This window comes from Euprymna scolopes, chromosome 29 (assembly GCF_053919585.1).
Source record: "Euprymna scolopes isolate OS-2025 chromosome 29, ASM5391958v1, whole genome shotgun sequence".
Taxonomy (NCBI): Eukaryota; Metazoa; Mollusca; class Cephalopoda; order Sepiida; family Sepiolidae; genus Euprymna; species Euprymna scolopes.
This window is the reverse complement of record NC_136510.1, coordinates 23640093-23663683: the sequence shown is the minus strand read 5'-3', so window position 1 is coordinate 23663683 and position 23591 is coordinate 23640093. Positions and strand designations below refer to the sequence as shown.

Genomic DNA, 23591 nt, shown 5'->3' with positions numbered 1-23591 from the left:
ATGTCATTAATCGGATCCTTCCTGGCTGACAAGTTGTCATTACAGACACACAAAACGAAAGAAGCCCTTCTTTGATAGGACAGGGAGGCCGCTGGGGCAGGTTTTCCTTTTTTTTTTGTTTTGTTTAGGACGCACACAAAAATCTGAATACTTGACTCTGCTGGCTTGCATTTAAATTTAACAATGCCAAATGATGTTCTTCTGTCGTATCAAAGAAGAAAAAAACAAGCAGGGAACGAAAAAAAAAAGAAAAAAAAAAGAATTATTCTTTTTTAATAATCGTGTCAACAAATTATAATCACACAAGTTGGCACCGAGAACAAAAGCTTTGCTTTAAAAGGAAAAGACTCCTCTCCAATATTTAATTAAAATGGTCCACTTGACAGAATTGAAAAAGTTTGGTTTGTTCCTTTAATTTTGAGGTTACATATTTAATCTATACAACTATAAAACTCTGTGGACCGTCCTACCGTGCTTGGGTGGATCTTGTCTTTGCCGATTGGGCGATTCTATCTTTAAAAAAAAATGATCTCTCTCTCTCTTACATATACATACATATATACATACATATACATACATACATACATACATACATACATATATATATATATATATATATATATATATATATATATGGTAAAACTGGTAATTAGTAAAAACTTGAAGAGCAAATATGTGTTTTATTTTTTTATTACCGTTTTATCTGTTTGGTTACATGTTTCGGATGTTGGACCATGTTTATGATCCAACAGCCTTGCCAGGCCTCGCAGAAGTGGTTGTTAGACCACTTCTGCGAGGCCTGACGATGCTGTTGCATCGTAAACATGGTCCAACATCTGAAACATATATAGCCAAACAGATAAAACGGTAATAAAAAAATAACCCTCCCCCCACACACACATATATATATATATATATATGGGGCAAGGCTATGGGGGAGACAACCAAAGCACCAACACTGAAGCTGGCCTACAGGACACTATGTATACAAATGTAGGCAAATTTGGGTATATTTTATTGGTTTGAAAATATAGGTTCTTTTTTACCAATTATCATACAATTTCAACTATAGAATGGTATTATAATCTTCAAAAATCCTGTAAATTTTCCTGTAGTTTCGTCCCGTAAGAACCAAAGATATGAACATTTCAATATTCAATTCTATCAGTATAGATATATCTATATATAGATATACCACCTTTTTTGGTAATGTTATAAGTTCAAAATCTCAGCGACTATTGATCAAAATTTAATAAATAAAGGTTCATTGGAAAGGTAATGACCTGAATTTTGGAGTGTGCAATGTGACATTTGTCCTTACGGTTGCACATCAGGGGGGTCATCCATCATCCAGAGTTTATTTTTGGCATTTTTTTACTGCCATAAAATGTTTAAATCAGTCATTTGTTTTCCTAGTTTTGCATATGAATTACAAAATATCTGATATTTCCCCCAAACCTCTGGTCTTGATGAGACTGAGAATTGCTGCTCTAGTTTCAAATAATCTGAAATAACATCAAGGGGAGACTTGATTCAAAATATTTTCATATGTTATATCTCCCCTCTTTGGTTTTCATAGTAAATTTCAGAGTGTATAAGAATTATTTGATACTGGAGATATACTGCTGATAAAAAGTTTAAGAAAATCTTTTAAAATAAAACTTTTTTTTAAGGATAGATTTTAAACTCTTCCGACTTAAGGTTACCAATACTACAATCTAAAAGGTTACGAAAACAAAAAGTTACATTCCAAAGATTTATTTTTAAAATTTACATTTTTATTAAATTAGGCTTTTTTTTTACACATGATAAAAATTATAAGACCAGAGACAAAAATCCTATTAAATTGTACAAAAAGTGTATGAAAACTGTATGAAAACATTCAACAATCAAACTTAATAATGAGTTCTACCTCCACTGCTTTTGATGACTTCAAAAATTCTTTGGGGCATGCTAGAAATAAGGGTTTCCATTAAGATCTGGGGTATCCTGCTCCAGTTTCTGAAGATGGCTTCACAAAGTTCATTTTTTATTAACTATTGTTTGCAATTTCGATAAACCTCTCTTGTAATTCATCCCCAAGCATTTTCAATTGGGTTCAAGTCCGGTGAGCATGCACGATGTCCCAAGAGATGGATTCCATTTTCTTGTAGAAAACTCAAGGTTCGTCTTGCAGTGTGGATTGCAGCATTATCCTGTTGGAATAACCATCCATCCCCACACAAACGATGACCCTCCATCATCAACCATGCTTTTTGTAGCATGCTAACATAACCAGCTGCTGTCTGACGACCCTGCACCACCTGGAGCTCCATCGTCCAAGGCACCCCATACCATTACGGACCCTCCACCACTATGACGTGTGAAAAAAATTTCAAGGGGCATTTTTTGTCATGCCAATATCGCTGGAAGCCATCAGGACCATCTAAATTGAATTTTTTCTTATCAGAAAACAGGGCTTTCTTCCACTTCTCAATATCCCAGGTTTGGTATTCACAACCAAATCCTAAGCGGTCCACTTTGTGATGTGGAAGCAATCGAGGAATTTGTTTACGCTTTTTATTTACTATGCCTTTTTGTTGTAAGTGTTGTCTGATGGTTATTGGACTGCAATCAGCATCTGTAACCGCCTTAATTTGACTAGAAGAAATTCCTCTGTCATTCATAATAACCCGTCTGATTCTCCTACTCAATGCAGGAGAATTTGGGGGGGGGGGCTACCTAAGGATTTTGGTTTTCCATAATTCTCAGTGTTCTTTGAAAAGTTTCAAATAACAGTTTTACTGCGATTTACCTTAGCTGCTATCGCTCGCTGTGACAAACCTTGCTCATGGAATCCTAGAATTCGAGAGCACTCAACTTCGGTTAGTTTTCTTGCTTTAGGCATGGTAACACCTTTACACAGTGATTGCTAATCTCTAACTGAACTAAAAATATTAGAATTACCATAAATCTAACAATTTATACCCTTGGTCTTATAATTTTGATCATGTGTAGAAAGCCCAATTTAATAAAAATGCAAATTTTAAAATAAACTTTTTGTTTCCATAACCTTTTAGATTGTAGTATTAGTAACCTTAAGCCGAAAGAGTTTAAAATTAAAATCTATCCTTAAAAAACAGATTTTTAAGTGGTCTTAAATTTTTAATCAGCAGTGTATTCATAATCGTACCCAATTTCCAAAAGAGAGGATATATAACATATGAGAAATATTTGGAATCAAGTCTCCCCTTGCTGTTATTTCAGATCATTTGAAACTATAGCAGCAAGTCTTAGTCTCCCCTCCATCAAGGCCAAAGTTTTGAGGAAACATATATTTATATAATATTTTTATCTTTATAGACAAATATTACAAAGTCACTACACTAAACATGCTAATGTTTCAGACAAGTGATCGGTCTGGACCACAAGCCTTCTTCAGGCGACTTAATAAAGCCTGTGTTCCCATGAAGAAGTCTGGTTCTTTACCTCGTTTTAATTTGAGAGTTTCCCTCCTGAATACTTTTAACTTGGTATTCGACCGTTTTTGGATTTTACCATTCTTGGATTTTTTACCCTTCACCGCACTATCCATTCATGTGAAATCTTTTTATCATTTTTTCTTTTACCTCCTATTCCCCTTACCTCACCCTTTTTTTTAACCAAGTAAGATCTGTGACTTACTTGTAGTTTCATTAAATACTTTTATATGCAAAATCCGATCCCACATTTTGCTAATTCCTGCCCTCTGATGAGAAGGAGAGTATTTCTTTGAAACTCCGCGGATTAAGGACTATCCACTTATCTTGTGCTTCCTTTTTTTAAAATTAAATATGTTTTTAACTCTTTTTCAAGATGTCTTTTAACATGTTTTATTAATCATTTGTTATATATATATATATATATATATATATATATATATATATATACTTCTGTAGAAATATATTTTCTTATAATATATACCAATCCTTAAATAAGGAAGCTCAATGTAATTACAGAGCAATATAGAGAATAAATGACAAAAAGTTATATTCCAAAATTCATGATGTTGACCATCTTATAATTTATTCCTTTAATTCAGTTGACTTATACACTTCTTGACAGTATCTGTTTCATAGCGCAAAATCAATCACTTAATTATTATATCAATCAGTTAATCTATTACAGCCTTAACTCATCAGAAGAAATAGCAACACTCAATCCGTCAAAAGGAATTGAAGTGTGATTTGTTCATATATATATATATCTCCACCTGCTATCAAATGAGGGCCACATCATACCACCTCACATTTTCAAAGTCGATTTGAAAGTCAACACCAAAGTATACCTGGATGTGTGTAAGAGTGTGGTGATCCCCTGGTGCAATCAGATTGTACTGGCAGACTCTGAGTGTGGCAGCAGGACTTGGTGCCAGCTCACAAGTCCAAAGAGACCCAGGCTTAGGGCAGAAGGAGTGCTACGAATTTGTACCCTTCTCTCACTTGCTCCCTCCTCCTCGACCTGAACCTACTGGACACTTTTGTTTGGTCATATGTCGAGAACATCACCAACATGACCTCCCACAACACACCATCCAACCTGATCACTGCCATCCACCGAGTATTTGCTGAGCTCCCACTAGTGCTCGCCGAAAAGGCGTCCTTCAAGTCCTGGACCTGTACCGAAGTGGTGATTGAGGCTGAAGGCGGCTACATTGAATAGATGTCAGCTTTACTAGATAATCAAGTTACCCGAATTGATTTTTTTTCAATAAAAGTTTTAAAATAAAGCTTTAGGGTGACAACTTTAGCGTCCCACCCTGTATTTTTATAGGGCTTGGGTTAGGATTAGATGACTTACGTGTAAAACGCCTTTCAGGAGACGAAAGCTTCAGAATAGGGAATGATAATTACTACCAGTAGAAAGATATATATAGTCATCCACAGGCAGACTGTTTCGCTATATCACAGCTCTTCTGTGCAGCTAGACTAGCACCCATCCTAAGCCAGGAATTGAACCTATAACCATCTAGTTGATAATTGGTAGTTCTATCCATAGGCCGTAGTATCGGTACTTGTAAATCAAATCCAATGTCTTTATAAGGGCTCCATTTATTTCCCATTTTGGGTAATGCAAGGAGCTTTGCATTACCCTAAGTAAACAGAAGGCGATATGATTTTACGAAAGTGCTTTATGTAAGAGGTGGGCTTATATTGGCATCCACAGACAGACTGTTTCGCTATATCACAGCTCTTCTGTGCGGCTAGACTAGCACCCATCCTAAGCCAGGAATTGAACCTACAACCATCTAGTTCATGGTTGATTTGTATTTGTATTCATTAAAATTCGAAATGAGATTTGATAAAACTAAAAAAATGACAGGCGAATGAGAGAGAAATAAATATCAGCCCCCCCCCCCGGGCATTATTTATATAGACTTTTGGTGCTTGTTTCAATTAATGTACTTGGGAGTCACCACTTATCAAGGCCCGAAGGCCACTCAAGGATAAGGGTTAATGAATCTAAGGCGGTAGTGTAGTAATCGTTAATAGTGTAAATTGGGTAAAATTTGATTATTTATGGGGGACGGCTCCATAAGAACTTGTTTAAATTCGATTTGAAGGCTACTATATTGTATTCAACTGGGAAGCAGGCCAGTAGAACAGTGTTCCACAGGCAGGCAGTTCTGGGAAAGAAACTTTGTTCATGGAATCTGCATTTAGATTTAGGGACAGATAGAGAGGGAGGGAAATCGTATATAATGGTTGTAGCTAGTCGAGTGTTTTTTTTGTGAAAGTTTGACAAGGGGGGATCATAGATTAGAGTTCAGTCGAGCACTTGCCATAAAAATAACAATAGAGAAGAGACAGGCTCGCAACGTCTCTTCTGTGGGAAAGAGGTTGCAGGTAAGAGAAAAGGGCATCACCTACTAGATTTGGAAGTCAGTTTGGAACTTTATCAAGGCTTGATATCAGTTGGAAGTAACAATGCATATCAAAAATTACGGAAAATTATTGAGTAGAATTGAGGAAAAAAAATGTTTCTTTTTATATGGTTTGCTGCGTTTGACTATTTCTTTTGCAAATAAAATTTGATTGAAAGGGCATCAGTGAAAAAACAAATGTAAGAAGAATAGAAAATGGATCTTGGGTTTAACTCTTGCTTCCCTTATTTTTGTCCTTTAGTTCTCACATTCCAAAAAGCAATGTTTCTGACAAAGGGGGAAGAAGTGCTGTTTTCTGGGTCAGAATCTATTTCGTCTAACACTCATGGTTGGCAAGTTTTTTTTTACCTTAAAGTACTATTATCATTTTAAGTAGCTTCATGCCTTGTCTGGAGTGATTTTAAAAAATATCCTCAGATAAACAATCGTTCAAGACAAGCGTAAAAGAATTATACAAACAAAGGTTGACATAAGGTCATAATGATGGTGAATGATAACATTTCGAACACCATAATGTGTTAAACCAGTGCGTTTAAGAAGATTATCTCTCTTCTAATATGATCTTGTGGTTTGGAGTTCGTCGACTCTGAATAGTAAATTAATATTATTCATTACTAAAATTCTGTTTGATAATTTTCTGTAATTTTTGGTGTGCACTGCTAATGAAGTATATACAAAAGCTTTCCTGTTATCTATCTACAGTGTGTGTGAGTTTGTTTCCTACGGACTCCTAAACGGTTATGCTGATTTTTTTGAAATTTCACACAAATGTACTTTATGTGTCTGGGAGTGTTCTCAGATAGATTTTGTATCAGAATACCTTCGATAACTATTGATAATTGAAAAAAATCCAATAAAAGAAAGAATAGGCGATTTTGACTAAAGTTAACGCCTTACACAGCCTAACATCACAAGTAAATTTGAAAAGTTTTATTACTGCACAGCAGAAAAGCCCAGCATATAAAATTAACGGTAGGTTCTTTGATATGAAAGGGCCGCATCTGAAATGAATGTTTCTGTTTAAAGCACAATTGCACCATGATACTTGATATTTTTCATTTTAAACTTTAATTCAAGCCATTAGAACCGCACAAGTAGTAAGGCCCGACATATAAAATCAATTATAGATTCTTTAATATGAAAGGGCTGCATTCAAAGTGAATGTTTCTGTTTAGAGCACAATTGAACCGTGATGCTTGATAATTGTTTTTTAAACTTTGTTATTTTGAGGGGAATAACAAATACTTGTATATGAGGGAGCTTCATTTTCATTTAAGCTGTGATATATAAAAATAATTTTTATAAAATCAAGTAGGTTCTCTGGTCAGAAATTTGATAATTATATCATGCTTCCCATTGTCTTTATTTTAGACCAATCAAATTGGTCGATTGTATTTGCTGCTGAGTGATTCGCCTTAGCAGCATTTTTTGCATGTGCTCTTTTTGCAGTCCTGTTAAGACAGCTGTACGAGAAGGATCTATGGAACTCACTCACCGCATACGAGGCAATTTGGAGCCTCTAACCTGTGTCTCGTTGAGACTTCAATTGTGTGTCTCCTTGAGACTTTTATTTTAGGCTCAGTTATTATTATTAGGGCTATGGCAAGAGAATATTCTTTTCATTATTCTGACTCTCGAGTATATATCAATTAATATCTTATATGTTTTTAGATAGTGATGTGGTTCTCGATTGATTAACTATTATCGAACTGTGTCGGATATATACTCGAGAGTCCAAACAATGACAAGAATATTGTCTTGCCATCACCCTAATTATTATATGGGTTTCCCAGAGACTTTAAGGTCTGAATTGTCGACCTGTCATTAAGGACATTTTTTTTTTCAAATGAACAATAATTATGAACTTCTGTAATATCATCTCCAGATGAGAATTGAATCTTTTCATCAGAAGGCATCATATCAACCCCCTTCAAACGGCTGTAATCTCCGATCTTCGAAGACAGATGAACCTGCATCCAGTTCCTGTTGAAGGCAAAAGACTATCACCTTTCGAGATTGTTAACAGCTCTTTTTCAGAGACAAAGCAGGCATTTATTTTTTTGCAACGAGGAACTAATAAAATTTGTATTGAATTTTAAGGTAGGCCTTTGTTGTATCTTGTATTTTGTTATATCTTGTTGTATTTGGTTGTATCTTGTTTTTTGTTGTATCTTGTTGTATCTTGTATCTTGTTGTATTTGGTTGTATCTTGTTTTTTGTTGTATCTTGTTGTATCTTGTATTTTGTTGTATCTTGTTGTATTTGGTTGTATCTTGTTTTTTGTTGTATCTTGTATTTTGTTGTATCTTGTTGTATCGTGTATCTTGTATTTTGTTGTATCTTGTATTTTGTTATATCTTGTTGTATTTGGTTGTATCTTGTTTTTTGTTGTATCTTGTTGTATCTTGTATTTTGTTGTATCTTGTTGTATTTGGTTGTATCTTGTTTTTTGTTGTATCTTGTATTTTGTTGTATCTTGTTGTATCGTGTATCTTGTATTTTGTTGTATCTTGTATTTTTGCCACTGCCTTGGAGTTAAAAATGTGTGAGAATAATTTCTCTAACACTCGATGATCAACTGTAGACTACAATGTATTGTGGACTGTGGTGAGGATTGAAAAATGAGCGATATTACTGATTTTGATGATATTAAAATATGAGAGGGTGAAACATCCGTTGATCCTCCCTCATTTCCGGGCAACGTCGGGTCTCCCTGCTAGTTTTATTTACAATTGCCATATTTCGCATGTGTACTGATCTAAACAAGCTCCACATTTTCTTGTGAATCATGGAAAGTAAATACAAGTGAGGAATCGTCAGTGACGTGGAACTCGGTGCACAGGACAAAACGACGGAGAAAAAAAAAACAACAAAAAAAAAACGTTGAGATTTTACCTTTGCATACGCGCATCGTATTTTTAATTTGGTACTTGTACAGTTTAATCAACATATTAAAAAAAATGAAAATATCGAAAAAAAAAAAAAGGTTATATTGTACGTATCCGTTTTGGACTGAAGATCTCAAAAAAAAATTTAACTTAATTTGATTGATTTTTTTTTTTTTACAGCGGAAAAGCATGTTTTTATGACAGCGCGTTGAAGGTAGCCATCTTTGAAGTTTTTGAACATGCCATGGGGAGATAACTCGGTTTAAAGCGCCGACACTCCCTCCCCATCTTTAATACTCAAACCATTTGTTCGGTATCATAAATTGCTTTTGGCTGTAAAAAAACTACTTGATGAAATTAAGCAAAATTTTTTCCAGAGAACTTCATTCCATAACGGATACGTGCAATATAACCTTTTTCGATATTTTCATTTTTTAATGTCTTGATTAAACTGTACATGTACCTTTAATTGTTAATTAAAAAAATGGGTTAAACATTGGCGCTTGTGTAGACTAATGATTTTTTTTTAATCAAGGCATTTAGGGTGAAAACATTACTACATACATAAGTGTCATGTCGAAATTAGTATAAATTCCAAAAACAATGAAAAACGATTCAGCAGAAAAATAATTACCAGTAAAAACGAATTCTAGAGTTTTTATCGTATATCTAATATGGAAGACTTTTCTTTTTTAAATCCAAGGGAGGTAAGTTCAAAATAGAAAATGTTGGATCGCTATTGTCTATGAGTTTTGGAATAAATAGATTTAGCATATCTTGGATCATTTTCCGTAATTTTGGAATTTATATTCATTTCGACATGAGATAAGTGGAACAAAAAATTGATGATTTTCTTTAAACCAACGCATTTTGGATGAAAACATTACTACATACATAAGTGTCATGTCGAAATTAGTATAAATTCCAAAAATTATGAAAAACGATCCGGTAGAAAAATAATTACAAGTAAAAAATAGAATTTATCGAATTATCGAGTTTTATTATATATTGTAATGTGGAAGAGTTGTGCGACCAATTCAGTATGACAAACAAGGGAGATAACCATTGACTTAAATTGACTTTGAATTAAGGGTCCGCCATTTTTAAACAAAAATAATCTCAGAACCTAGATGTGGATGAGTTTTTGTTAAAAGTACATCAAACGCATTTTATCCTGGAATAAGTGTTGTAATTTTTAGAATTTATATTAATTTCGTCATGTCATGCAAGTACGTAAATATATTTTCACTTGAAATGCTTTGGTTTTAAAAAGATCACCATTGTGATTTATACTAAATTTGACACGACGTGTAAGTATGTAATGTTTTCGCCTGAAATGCGTTGGTTTAAAAGATTGCAAATCTACACACACAAAAATTATGTGACGTGAAAAATATTTACAAAAAACAAAAACAACAACAACAAAAAAACAAAACACGGTACAGATTGTAATGGAATTGTTAAAGAAAATAAAAGGCATTTGCAAAAAAAAAAAAAAAAAAAAAAATTGCAGACAAATATGAACAACAAAAAAAGAAATCTCATAACTTTTGGTAAAAAGGAGGAAGGGGAGGAAGAAGGGAAGGAAGAGAATTGTTTTCCTGCATTCTGATGTTTCGGCCAATTCATTCTTCCACCTTCTTCACTCATTCAAAGTTAAACAAGAACTGTTATAAGCCCAAGTAATCTGCACAGTTTTTACGCGTCACCCCTAACCTCCCAAACCAGGAGATGCTCTCTTTTCACCATCAAGGCTCGGATCTCCACTTCTCTCTAGTCGAAATGAATACTCTTGACTAGCCTGACAAGCAGCAAAATTTCACTTCTTCACTATAGAGGTCCGCTGCCAGAAAGCCGTCTACTCTAACAGATTTATCCATCAAACTGTTAGTGATGCTGGGAAGAATCGAAAAACTAATTTGAAAAATCTTATTATAAATTTTCGTACTGTGTGTGTGTGTGTGTGTGTGTGACGCGGTTTAACTCAGCCTACAGGCAACCCATCCAGGCAAGTTTAGCTTATGACCCAGCGGATGTTTTAGCGATATTTATATCCATGTTTGGTGTATGGAAATGCAAAAAAAAAAAAAAAAAAAATGCAAAAAAATGCAAAAAATAACGATTTACTAAACAATGTTTTATTTACTGGATATTTTTCCGGTATTCACCGGAAGTTATTATCTCCCTTAGTAAGTTCGATTTACTCTGTGTGTGTGTGTGTGTGTGTGTATGTGTGTGTGACGCGGTTTATCTCAGCTGACAGGCAACCCACCCAGGCAAGTAAGGTACCGAAATGAAGCTTATGACCCAGCGGATCTTTTAGTGATATTTATATCCATGTTTGGTGTATAAAAATGCAAGAAAATAACGATTTACTAAACAACGTTTTATTTACTGGACAAATTTGGGTTCTTGTACTAGAAAAAAAAAACCCAAACAAGTTTGAAGTTTTTAATCAAATTTGTCAGAAACATGATTTTGCTGCTAAAAAACGCATCCAAATGAAGAAGGTTAAAGAATAAAATAGAAATGACGTCATCAGACGTTGAATCAAAGTTGCAATCTTAAAGTTGTTTTGTTTGAATAAAATTGGTGACATAAAAGCAATGGAATTCGAAAAATTTCAGTTTTTTCTTCTTGGTTGAGAAATTGAAAGGTAAAAAAAGTAAAAAACAAACTGACAAGACGAGACGTTCGAACATGCATGTGCATAAAACAGTATATATACTCATGCACACACAAAACAACACACACAAATACACAAAACAATACACACACAGACAACACAACACACACATGCAAAACACACACAAAAAACACACAAAACAATACACATGCAAAACAAACACACGAATAACAAACACAGAAAACAACAAACACACAAACAACAAACACACAAACAATAAACATACAAACAACAAACACACAAACAACAAACACACAAAACAACAAACACACAAAACAACAAACAACAAGCACACAAAACAACAAGCACGCAAAACAACAAACACACAAAACAACAAACACACAAAACAACAAACACACAAAACAACAAACACACAAAACAACAAACACACAAAACAACAAGCACACAAAACAACAAACACACAAAACAACAAACACATACAAAACAATACGCATACAACAAAACACACGCAAAACAACACAGATTCAAAACACACACACAAAACAACACACACCATCCAAGGCAAGGATTACACCTTAACTGAAGAAGAGAGTGGTGGTTGAAGGATACATAAAATATATCCCGATAAAATAAAAAATCAAATTTAAGATAAAAAATTTAGATCAGGTGAAAAACTAAGGTGAAAGTAGAAGAAAAAAAAATGGTAAAACTTGCAAAAGATGAAGAATGACTGAAAGAAGAGCAGAGTGTGTGTGTAGGGAGGGGGTGGGGTGATAAAAAACCGTGCAACATTTTTCTTTTTTTGAAAAAAAAAAATCTTTTTGAAAATAAATGCGGGAGACATTTAATAATTTCCTTTGGTTTCAAAGCAAAAACGAACCATATTAGTTGATTTGTAACTTTAACTTTTAATTCAAGCCATAAAATGACATACTAATAGACAGTTAAAGGTTTCAAAATCACTTTCGAATATTGAATACTCACAAACAGACACAGATTATTTTTGTTTTTATATCTATTTTTTTGTTTATATTTATTCATTTATTTTTTTTTAATATCTCAAGGTTATAAAGTAAATAAAAATAACCTGTGTTATTTGAATTATTTGGACTACTATTCTCATCTTGAGTGTTATTTTCACAACGTTTCGGTTGATGTAACCTCCTTCTTTCTTCAGGTGTATCTTGTCGAAATCAGTAATCTTTTTGTCGAACTTGTGAAGTTGCACAGAATTTCAAACGGAACCATTTATTTAAACTATGCATGCTCTCATTCTGTCAGCCATGACCGGGTAGAAATCCTAGGTAATTTGCAATTGTATTTACTAAACAACGTTTTATTTACTGGATATTTTTCCGGTATTCACCAGAAGTTATTATCTCCCTTAGTAAGTTCAATTTACTGTGTGTGTGACGCGGTTTATCTCAGCCTAAAGGCAACCCACTCAGACAAGTAAGGTAGAGAAATGAAGCTTATGACCCAGCGGATGTTTTAGTGATATTTATATCCATGTTTGGTGTATGAAAATGCAAGAAAATCTATGCATGCTCTCATTCTGTCAGTTATGATTGGGTACAAGTCCTAAGTAATTCGCAATTGTATTTTGAGTGTCACCTGCAGTGAGGATTAAAACTGAATCATGAACCTCCAGCTATAATATAAATCTCACCTGTCTGTTTAAATGTATGTATGTATGTATGTCTTGCAAAAACTTTTGACAGAGGTGACGGGTCCTAACAAGATTGGTATCAGTTTGAAGCTCGACGTCTCGAACGACAAATATCGAAAAATTGGCGGAAAACATTAATTCCTTCATCCTAAACTTGGCCGTTTTGTACAAGGAGGGGTTAATTTTTTTTCGCCGACATTTTAGCAAGTCATCGTCGCCGTTGGATTGACTTTGGTTATAATTTCGACGCTTTTGTCTTCCGGTCACGTCATGGAGACATCAGCTAAGATGTCAGATTTTCTTTCACTTTCTTTTCCGCCTTCGCGCCACGGGTTCGAGCTTGCCTATTACCATTTTTTTTTTTAACAATTTTCTTCACCCTGGCTGCCTACTGTTGTTTTGATTCCCTCCCCCATGCTTCTGCCATTTTTTTCCTTTTTTAACACCTCTCTTCAAGTTCGAGCCAGCCTGACTACTACCGCTTTTTTTTTTTTTTTGCTCAACACACACCTCCAAACACTTGGACAACGCCGGGCACCCAGGTTTGTAAGGATATAAATTACAATTGAGTTTTACCAAGTACTTTATCCATTATGCCATGGATCCCGAGTTTGAACAGAATACACCTGAAGAAGGTCGGAGGTTCCAAAATGTTGTGGGATTAACCTTCAAAATAAGAACGGCAGTCCAAAGAATTCAAATAATACGAAAATTCAAGTATTTCTACGCTTGTGTGCTCTAAAAGCAAAAGAAACGAAATTTCTTGTACGAAAGACACAAGTAAGCTAAGAAACAAAAAGATGGAAACTGCGATAAATTGAATCTTTTGCACAAAAATTCTCATGAAAAAAAAAAAAGGGTGGAGTGGGAATGTGACTGGTGCTTGTGTTGCATGTGCATTTACCTGCAAACTTGGAATGTCCGACGGCGGTTGCGGTTGCAGCCCTTGGTTTGTGGGTCAATAATGCAAGTTCTGAGGGAGAGAAGAAAAGAAATGGTTAAAAAAAAAAGTCAGAAAAGCCGCTTTGGTTATAAGGAACTTCAAAATTTATTTGTGCCAAAATCCCTTCTCTCGTTTTTTCTCGTCCAATGGACATGTACATTTAGAACACAGGAGGTAAAGTCCAAAAGTTACTGCAAATTTATATTGTGTGTGTATGTATATAAGCACACACACATATATATATATACACATGCATACACATATACATACACACACACACACACACACATATATATATATTTTGACTTTTTGTATAAGCAATATCACCTGAAGAGGGCTCTAGTTACTTGTAACTGGCTGACCAAAACATGGCCATAAATGTGCGCGGCATTAATGCTTATGTAAAACAAATAATAAATATATATATATATATATATATACACATGTTTTATTTTTTTTATTACCGTTTTATCTGTTTCGTTACACATGTTTCGATTGCCGGACCATATCTACGATCCAGCAGCTTTGTCAGACCTTACAGAAAAGGTCTGATAAGGCTGTTGGATCGTAGATATGGTCCGGCAACCGAAACATGTGTAACTAAACAGATAAAACGGTAATAAAAAATAAAACGCATATTTGCTCTACAATAGTATTGAGCACTCTCTTCAGGTTTTTACTAATTACCATTTTTGCTCTTGCTCTTTTATTGAGCACTCTTAATAACCTCGTTAAATTCATTAGCTATCACTCTTGAATACCTTTAACCTGGTGTGTGTGTATGTATATATATATATATATATATATATATATATATATATATATATATATATATATTCGGATGACAAGAAGGTTCTTGCGGAATTTTGAATTTTGATTTCAAACGATGTATTTTCAAAAAAAGATTTTGTTATGATACCTTTAATTTATATATCATTTTGAAGAACGCTCTATAATCGTTTAAATTACAATCGTTTTAAAACAACTATGTCTTCTTTTCAGAACGTCGAATAAAAGATGGGGGAAAAAGCACATTTGCACAAGTTTCTTATTTTAATTCAAGCTAGGCCGGCAAGCTGCTGGAACTGCTCGGGGATATCAACGAAGTGTTTGACCCAGGAACCACTACTAAACGCACAGTACAATGGTGGTTTAAAAAATTTCATGGCGACGACGAGAGTCTTGAAGATGATGGGCATAGTGGTTGGCTGTCGGATGTTGACAACGATCAATGAAGAGTCTTAGTAGAAGCCGATCCACACACAACTATTTGAGAACTTGCTTCTGAATTAGATGTAAGGTATACGACGATTTCCAACCATTTAAGAGAGATTGGAAAGACAAAAAACCCAATAAATGGGTGCCTCATGAATTGAACAACAACCAAAGAAACGCTGTTATCTTCCCTTCTTTTATGCAACAAGAATGACCTGTTTCTCGACCAGGTTGTGACTTGTGATAAAAAATGGGTTCTTTACGACAACCGGTGATGCTCAGCTCACTGGCTAGATGCCAATGAAGTTTCACAACACTCCTTGAAGCCAGAGTTGCATCAAAAGGTCATACTGACTGTTTGGTGGTCTGCAACCGGTCTCATCCATCAGTTTTTTGAATGCAGGTGAAATCATTAAAGTGGAGAAGTACTGTCGACAAATTAATGAAATGTATCAGAAACTTTGACAACAACACCCAGCATTAGTCAACAGAAAGACCCAATTCTCGTTCACGACAATGCCCGACAGCATGTTATAAACCGACCTTGCAGAAGTTGAATGAATTGGGCTACGAAACTTTGCCTCATCTTAGACTTCTCACCAACCGACTACCACTTATTCGAGCATCTCGACAACTTTCTGCGTGAGAAATGCTCCAAAAACAAACGATATCAAAAACGACTTCAGCAACTTCATCGTCACTAGAACGCACGATTTTTATGTTATTGGAAAAAATACACTTGTTTTGCGTTGGAAAATGTGTATTGATTCTGATGGTGCTTTTTTCGATCAATAAATTTTTGTTCGAGCAGAGATATATTCATCTGAATTTAAAAGTTAAAAACGGCAAGAAATTTTTTGTCCATCTGATAAATTCTTTAGACGTTGATATTGTTTTTCGTCTTTTTTTGAAGAAAAATCTGAATTAGCAAAACATATCGAAATCGATAACTGATTTGTCTAACACTGGATTAACAGAGATTAAAGATAATCTGCTTTAGATGTGGATTAAATGTATTAATAAACACCACGCTTTAGAAGTGTATTAATTTGCATCTGTTAAATACAATTTACCCCGTTATGATATTTTTATCATGCAGGATGCCCCACCCCCAAAAATGCCATCCATAGAATCGCTAAAACAATTGCCAATCCTTTCTGCCATCGAAGCATATTCGGCACAAATTAACTTAATTTCTGAATTTTTGAGATGAGGATTGGTTATTCGTATTATCTGGATTTTTATCTTGAATGTGATACACCTGAAGAAGGTCTGAGGTTACATCGACCGAAACGATGAGAACAGTAAGTCGATGAATCCAAATGATACAAATTAACTTCAGTCTTTGTCTTGACTTGTCCACCAAGTTTCTGCCATGAATGTTCAGCAGTCTTTGTTTTATTTCCAGTCAATTATATATGGGGACACTTTAGTAATCGTCTGATTAGTATTGGGACGATTAATCTGAATTGGAAAAATTTGAGGCTAAATTCCAATTCCATAAACGATTCTTTTAATTTTTAATTGTTTTATTCTTTAAATTTGATTTTCTATTCCCAGTATTTTTTAAAAACTTAATTGCTTAGGTTAATGATGGAATGATAAGCTTAAGCTGATGAGTTGATTCTAAACTATGAGTAAAACTAAAATTTATAGATCATAAGAACGGATTTAGGTAAAAATAGCAACAAACGTCCAATAAAAATGTCACGAATGAAAGATATAGATGAAAATGTCACAATAAATTTATCAAAATCTTCGATACAATGGTTAAAAAGAGAAAACATTAAAAAGTTTGTGAAATTAAAAACGTCCAATAAAAATGCCACGAATGAAAGATATAGATGAAAATGTCACAATAAGTTTATCAAAATCTTCAAGACAATGCATAAAAAGAAAAAACATAAAAAAGTTGGTGAAATTAAAAAGAAAATTATATCTAGATATCAAAGTAAATGAGGACTGCCGTCTAAACTCTCCATCCTCCAAAAACATTTCATTCTACTTTTTTTGATTTTAAACTACAAATGAAACTAATACCAAATTTAAGTAAAAATGGCACAAAAATGGCACAAAATGGCACAAAAACGGTAAAAAAATGGCACAAAAAAATGGTACAAAAAATGGCGCATGTAGATAAATAAGAAAAAAAAATGTCACTAGTGAAAATTTCATATTTATTACGGATGCCATTTTTGTCTTTTTACGAATGAAAATGTCACAAGTAGTTTATCAAAGTCTTCGATGTGAAGCATAAAGGGAAAAGATAAAACAATAAATTTGTTCAAATTAAAAAATATGAAATCTACATTTAAAACTGAAGAATTCTTTATTAAATCACTCCTTCAAACCCCCCAAAGAATAAAAAATTATTATTTTTTAAAGCATCAGGCAATTTTAGAATCGAAATCAGTAATTTTATCAGAATTCGGGAATATTTTGGAACCATCCCACCCAGAACATGTTCCACATACCCTGGACCTTAACTGCCCTAGATTTTTTTTTTTTATAATTGCTTCCCCACAAGAGCAATATGTGACACAAAATTGTTTTTCAATGTGGGAGAAAACCAGCTCCCCAAAAAGAGTCACTCTGAAAATAGGCAAAACTAAAAAATTGCCTTAGTATAGAAGGATTTTCCCTACTTTCCGACTAAGGACAAATTAACTTAAGTGTGGCATCAGAACAGACACTATACTCAGATCTCAGCCCGAAGGCAATATCCAATTTTATCTATTGGCTTACCACAAAGATAATGTCAATAAAAAACCCCCAGAAAACACCAGAATATTCCCAAACTGAAGAGCATTATAACAGCCAAATTCACTTGTATCTAGGTGCGTGCATTGCTACGAATTGATAATACCTGCTGTGGTATTAGCTCCGGGCAAGTTATGCCAACTTCTTCTGAAAGAGGAAGTGTACACGGAATATCAAAGTCACAGGCATTCCCCAGCTGCACGTATATCCTGGTCATAGGAATATGACAAAGAATGCCAAGCATTCTCAAATGACGCCACCCGTATGACGTCGTTTGGACTTCGGTGATCTAACGAAAACCTGTGTGTCAACGTGATTGTGCTGCACATTATGTGCATGGAACGGTGATAAAATGAAGACTGTTGGATATTCGTGACTGAAAGTTGGTGGACAAGTCAGGCATAGACAGTAGTTTATTAGTACCAAAAATGGTTGGTTCGCAGAAAGAATCGTGAATTTTATTAAATGGGCAGCATTTTTAGGGGATTACCCTGGTTTTAGTTTGTCTAGAAATTTAAACCACATCTAGTGACAAGTACGCTTCACAGACAGCATAATCACATTGGTACACTGATTCTCATTAGATCACCAAAATTAAGCAACATTGAGCAAGATCAAAACCAAATAGGTGACCTTTTGAAAATCTAATAAATAAACAGCATTATGTCGGTCTCCATATTTGCAAACTCTATCTCCACTGAAACTGAAAGTAGCAGAGTGGTGCTAGAAGTCTCAAAGGATTGGATTTTTTTACGGGCTGTTCCTTTTGGGTCTCTAGCCGGTTGAAATTGTTTTTAAGAGGTTGAAAATGTTTTTAAGGGGTTAAAAATGTTTTTAAGGGGTTAAAAATGGGTAAAAATTGAAAAAAAATCATTAAACATTTTATACATTCATCTTAGTTTATTTTTAATTTTTAATCCATTTACAGTTGGTACTGTGGTAACGTCATCAGCTTTGAATGCTTTAGTCTCGGTTTTGATTCAAGCTGATAGCACCTAAATATGTTTTTTATTTTACTTTTGAAATCATGACTCTATAATAATATATACGAAATCTGGACAATTAAAATATCGGATTTAAGCATATTTTACTTTCAGGCAAAACCCCCTCCTTCGCTGATCTAATATATAAAAGACTATATGTCGGTCTGTCTGTTGGTCGGTCTGTCTGTTTCCATATTTTCAAACTCTATCTCCTCTGAAACTAAAAGTAGCAGAGCGGCGCTAGGGGCTTCAAAAGATTGGATTTTTTACAGACGTAAATGTACTTGCAATAACCCTTATCCCTGAGTGGCTTCCGGACCTTGATAAGTGGTGATCACAGTGTAAAAAAAAAAAAAAAAAAAAAAAAAATGACGATTCTTTTATGGATCTTTAGCCGGCTAAAATAGTTTTTAAGGATCAAAAATGGGTCAAAATTGAAAAAATCGTTAAACATTTTGTACAGTCATCTTAGTTTATTTTTGATTTTCAATTCATATGTGTGTCACGTTGGTAGAGTGGTAACGTCACCAGCTTTGAATGCTACAGATTTGCTTTCGGTTGCGATTCTAGCTGATGGCACCCAAATACTTCTTGTATCAAATACTTTTGAAATCACGACTCTATAATAATATATACGAAATCTGTACAAATTGAAATATTATATTTAAGCGTATTTTATGTTCTGCCCCCCCTCCCTGCTAATACCATATACTATATGAAAGGATGGCGACATCTCCTTACAAAAACTAACATTGTCATCCATATTTTTTTTTTACTGGAGGTGGGTAGAGTTGGTCATCTCTTATCAAGGCTTAAAGGCCACTCAAGAATAAAGGTTAATAAGTGTCAGTTGGCCAGTGAAACAACACCGTGATTATCCGTAATAGTGCAACTTGGGTAATGTTTGTCTATTTAAGAGGACAGTTCAACAGGAATATATTTAATATGTTTATATTAGACTTGAAAACGACCATGTTGTAGTCAGCTGGGAAGCAGCCATGTGGTATTTTGTTCCACAGACAGGCAGTTCTAGAAAAGAAACTTTGCTTATGGAATTCACATTTAACCACTTGTGAATTTGATGTTCTCCAGAAATTTTCCCCTTTGGAGGAAGCCGGCTCAATTCGACCAAGGCGAATGTGTACCAGATCTCAAGCGTGCCTGACATTTGGTCCAATATCCGTGCCCAACTGGCTACATCATTGGACAGAAAAGCGTTTTAGTTTCTTTCATCCATTATAAAATGGACAGTTGTTTGTAAGTCAAGCTAAAACTTGAAAAATACACAACAAACACCCATACGGTTGATATTTATTTAATCAGTGTAATCCCGGATGTATAATTAAAATTGAGAGAAAAAAAAAATTCATTATTTGGAGGGAGGGGTCACATGACCATTTATATCATTTAATGTTATCAAGAATGAATTTTTTAATCATTTTACACGATAATGTTATCATGTAAAGGGCAGTAACTATGATTTTTGCTTTCACAGACGTATTTTCCTTATACTCACAAGAGTTGTGTGTGTATGCCCAGAGAGAAGAATAGGCTGGGCAAAGAAGAAAGAGAGGGAGGGGGAAAGAGTGAGGGATAGAGGTTGTAGTACACTTTTTCCCTGTGCAATGCTGGGTAGCCTTGCTAGTCTATATATATAAAAGGCAAATGCGTGCGCACATTTTTTGTATGTTTCGAAAAGGCCTTTTTCTCCGACTGTCCGGGGGGCAGGGGTTAATATCGCTTAGAACTGTTTATATAGCCCCTAGATCATAATATGTATGATTTACGAATGCGTGTTGCGTCTAGATTTATGTCGATTTTTACAAAATTATTGCTATTTCAGCCCGTCTTGTGTTCGTTCAGCTTTTTTGTATAAAACTGAAACTAATTCAAATCTAAGAATTGTTCCCGGCAATCACACCGGGGAACGTTCAGAAGCAATCAGCTTTGATCAATGTAGGGCCAAACTCCTTATATCAGACAGTTGCTATTCAATCTGGACAATGGGGAGCTGGTTTCCCCCTCCTCAACATCTTGGGGAAACAACCAGCCAAAGTTGGGTAAACAAAACCAAAAGCTGTCCCGCAGTAAAAGTTAACGCCGCTACTTATATTTGACCTCATTAATGAGGTCAAATAGAAGCAGCAGAGTTAACTTTTATTGCGGGCACGTGTCAATTCATTTTTTAATACTTAAATAAATTCAAACGTGTTTCAGTTGCTCTTTGTTGGCCGAGCGGGTAACGTGTCAGGTTTTTTGCACACTTTCTTTTCCACCTTCGCCTCAAGACTTCGGGTTCGATCCTAACTACTTACCAAAACTGTTTTTTTTTTAAAGCCCCCCCCTCCCAACACAAACACCCGGGCAACGATTTTTTTAAAAGAAGTTTTAGCATCGTTTTCTTTTTTATATTTAAACAGGGTTCTTACTTTGCTTATTCTTTTGTTTTGACCCAACACGCCCACCTATAAAACACCCGGGCAATGCCGGGTACCCCCTACTAGTTTTCATTATATAAATGGCAGTTGTTTGTGTGTATGTCTAGCTAAAAGTCTGAAACTACAAAAGAAACACCCACAAGGTTGGTACTGTCCTGATTGTCATTGCTCTGCATGAATGATATCTAAAATTAAAAAAAAAAATTATTCATTCTTTGACTCTAAACTGATGCAGACATTGTCAGAGAGGAGGGGGATTGTTTTCCAGCCGCTAACTAAAGGGAAATAACTAGGACTGTCCATTCATGCAGGTTTTATCTGGTGCTCATCTACAAAAAATCATTTTTCCTACAAAGACTGATCTTAGCATCACTTTCCCATTAAATGAGGCATTTACTTTTTCAAACAAAGTGAATATCTCTTGGGCGGTCTGACTCTAGTCAGAAATATTTTCAGTTTCCTCTTCCTCTGGTCAAGCATCCAACAACTGGACATCTGCCACCCACATACACTAACAAAACATGCTGCATGCCACATGTTTGCATTACGATGAACCTCCCATCTGTTAACAACGCTTCCACAATTTGCTTCCATGAGGGCTACAACATGATCCCATACTTTTCATAAACCATCTTCATAAGTAATCCAAATGTTGTCCATTTCATTTTCAATCCTCTCATAACATTCATCATCATGCAACTGTCAATCTATGCATCTCATTAATCCTTATCCTCGAGTGGCTTCCTGCCTTGATAAGTCGTGACGTGTTAGTAAATTAAAATAGAACGAAACTTACCTCCAAAATAACTTCCTTTACTACATCTTTTAACTTCAACTGATTCATTTCCCTTTAAAAAAAATAAAATAAAAAAAATAAAAAATAAGAGAAATGAGTAAAAAAGAATACAAAAACATAAAAACAAAAATACAAAATGAAAAGCTTTGGTGCTTCTTCGGAATTCAAATGAAAATTGAAATATTGAATTTCAGTTAAAACCAATAGTATCTACTTAATTGTCGCGTCGAAATTAGTGACATATCCAAAAATCATGAAAAATGATAAAGTAGAAAATGAATTATTAATGAAAATAAATTTTGAAGAAAAAATTGCAAGTTATACACAAATAATAAAAAGGATAAACAGGGGAGGTTACATTTTCTTCCCCCAAAACAATGGCGTCTCAATGAATCGTGAAATTGTGAAAGTACATGTTTTATGTAATAATATAGTTTATGTTACTAATTGTGACATGACAAGTAGATAACATTGTTTTTTTTTTAATGGAAATTCAAATTTGCAACATTTTGATTTTTGTTCTTATTCTGAAGAAACACCAAAACTTTAAAGATACAAAGAAAAAATGTTTTCTTCAGTCTCTTCTTACCTTTTTAACTGTGATACTTGCTTCCCCATCTTCTACAAAATACATACAGTCTGCCTCATCTCCCTTGAACGGAAAAATGAGAAATGTCAGAAAGCATTGAAAACACCGGTGCTTGTCCAAAATCACACCCTACCCCGAGAAAAACAAACAAACAAAAAACCAAAAAACAAAAAGTCTTTATAATGTACATACCCGTGATTGAAAGAAAATATCGTACACCAAAAATCATGTAAATTGATCAAGTAATTTTATTTTTTTTTTTAACCCCGAATAATTCAAACTTCTTCAGGTGTATCTTGTCTAATTTAAGAATCTACATGGAATGTTGAACAGAACCCTTTATTTAGTCCACGAGGGATCGCATGTTCTTGTTTCGTCAGCCACGAGGTAGAAATCCTAAGTAATTCGCAATTCAAATCTGTAGATCAAAAATTCATTGGCGTATAAAGGTTGAGAATTATCCTCACACACACACACACACACACACACACACACACACACACACACACACACACACACACACACACACATTCCCACTGTTATAGATATATAGTTTAAAAAAAAATCATCTTTCTTGCTAATAAATTTTCCAATTTGCGAATTGACCATATTACTAAAGTGTTTTTCAAATTTAGAAATCCTATTAATTATTTCAAAGGTCTAGAGTAGGGGTTGGCAACTTTTTGGAGTGTGAGAGCCAAAAAGCTATGCTGATTAAAGGAGGAGAGCCTAACAGCTTTGGCTACATTGTAATAGAGGAC

General features: G+C 34.5%; 1 protein-coding gene across 1 annotated transcript in view; it reads right to left on the bottom strand.

The window, feature by feature from the left end:
• Window positions 1–23591, bottom strand: part of LOC145252542 (cAMP-dependent protein kinase type II-beta regulatory subunit-like) — a 124507-nt gene that overhangs the window by 11769 nt on the left and 89147 nt on the right. Inside the window, exons 10-12 of the mRNA XM_080112091.1 lie at window positions 22831–22893; window positions 22242–22293; window positions 14011–14079 (exon numbers count right to left, since the gene is read on the bottom strand). Of these exons, the coding sequence (XP_079968217.1) occupies window positions 14011–14079; window positions 22242–22293; window positions 22831–22893 (184 nt within the window). The remainder of the gene's footprint in view (window positions 1–14010; window positions 14080–22241; window positions 22294–22830; window positions 22894–23591) is intronic.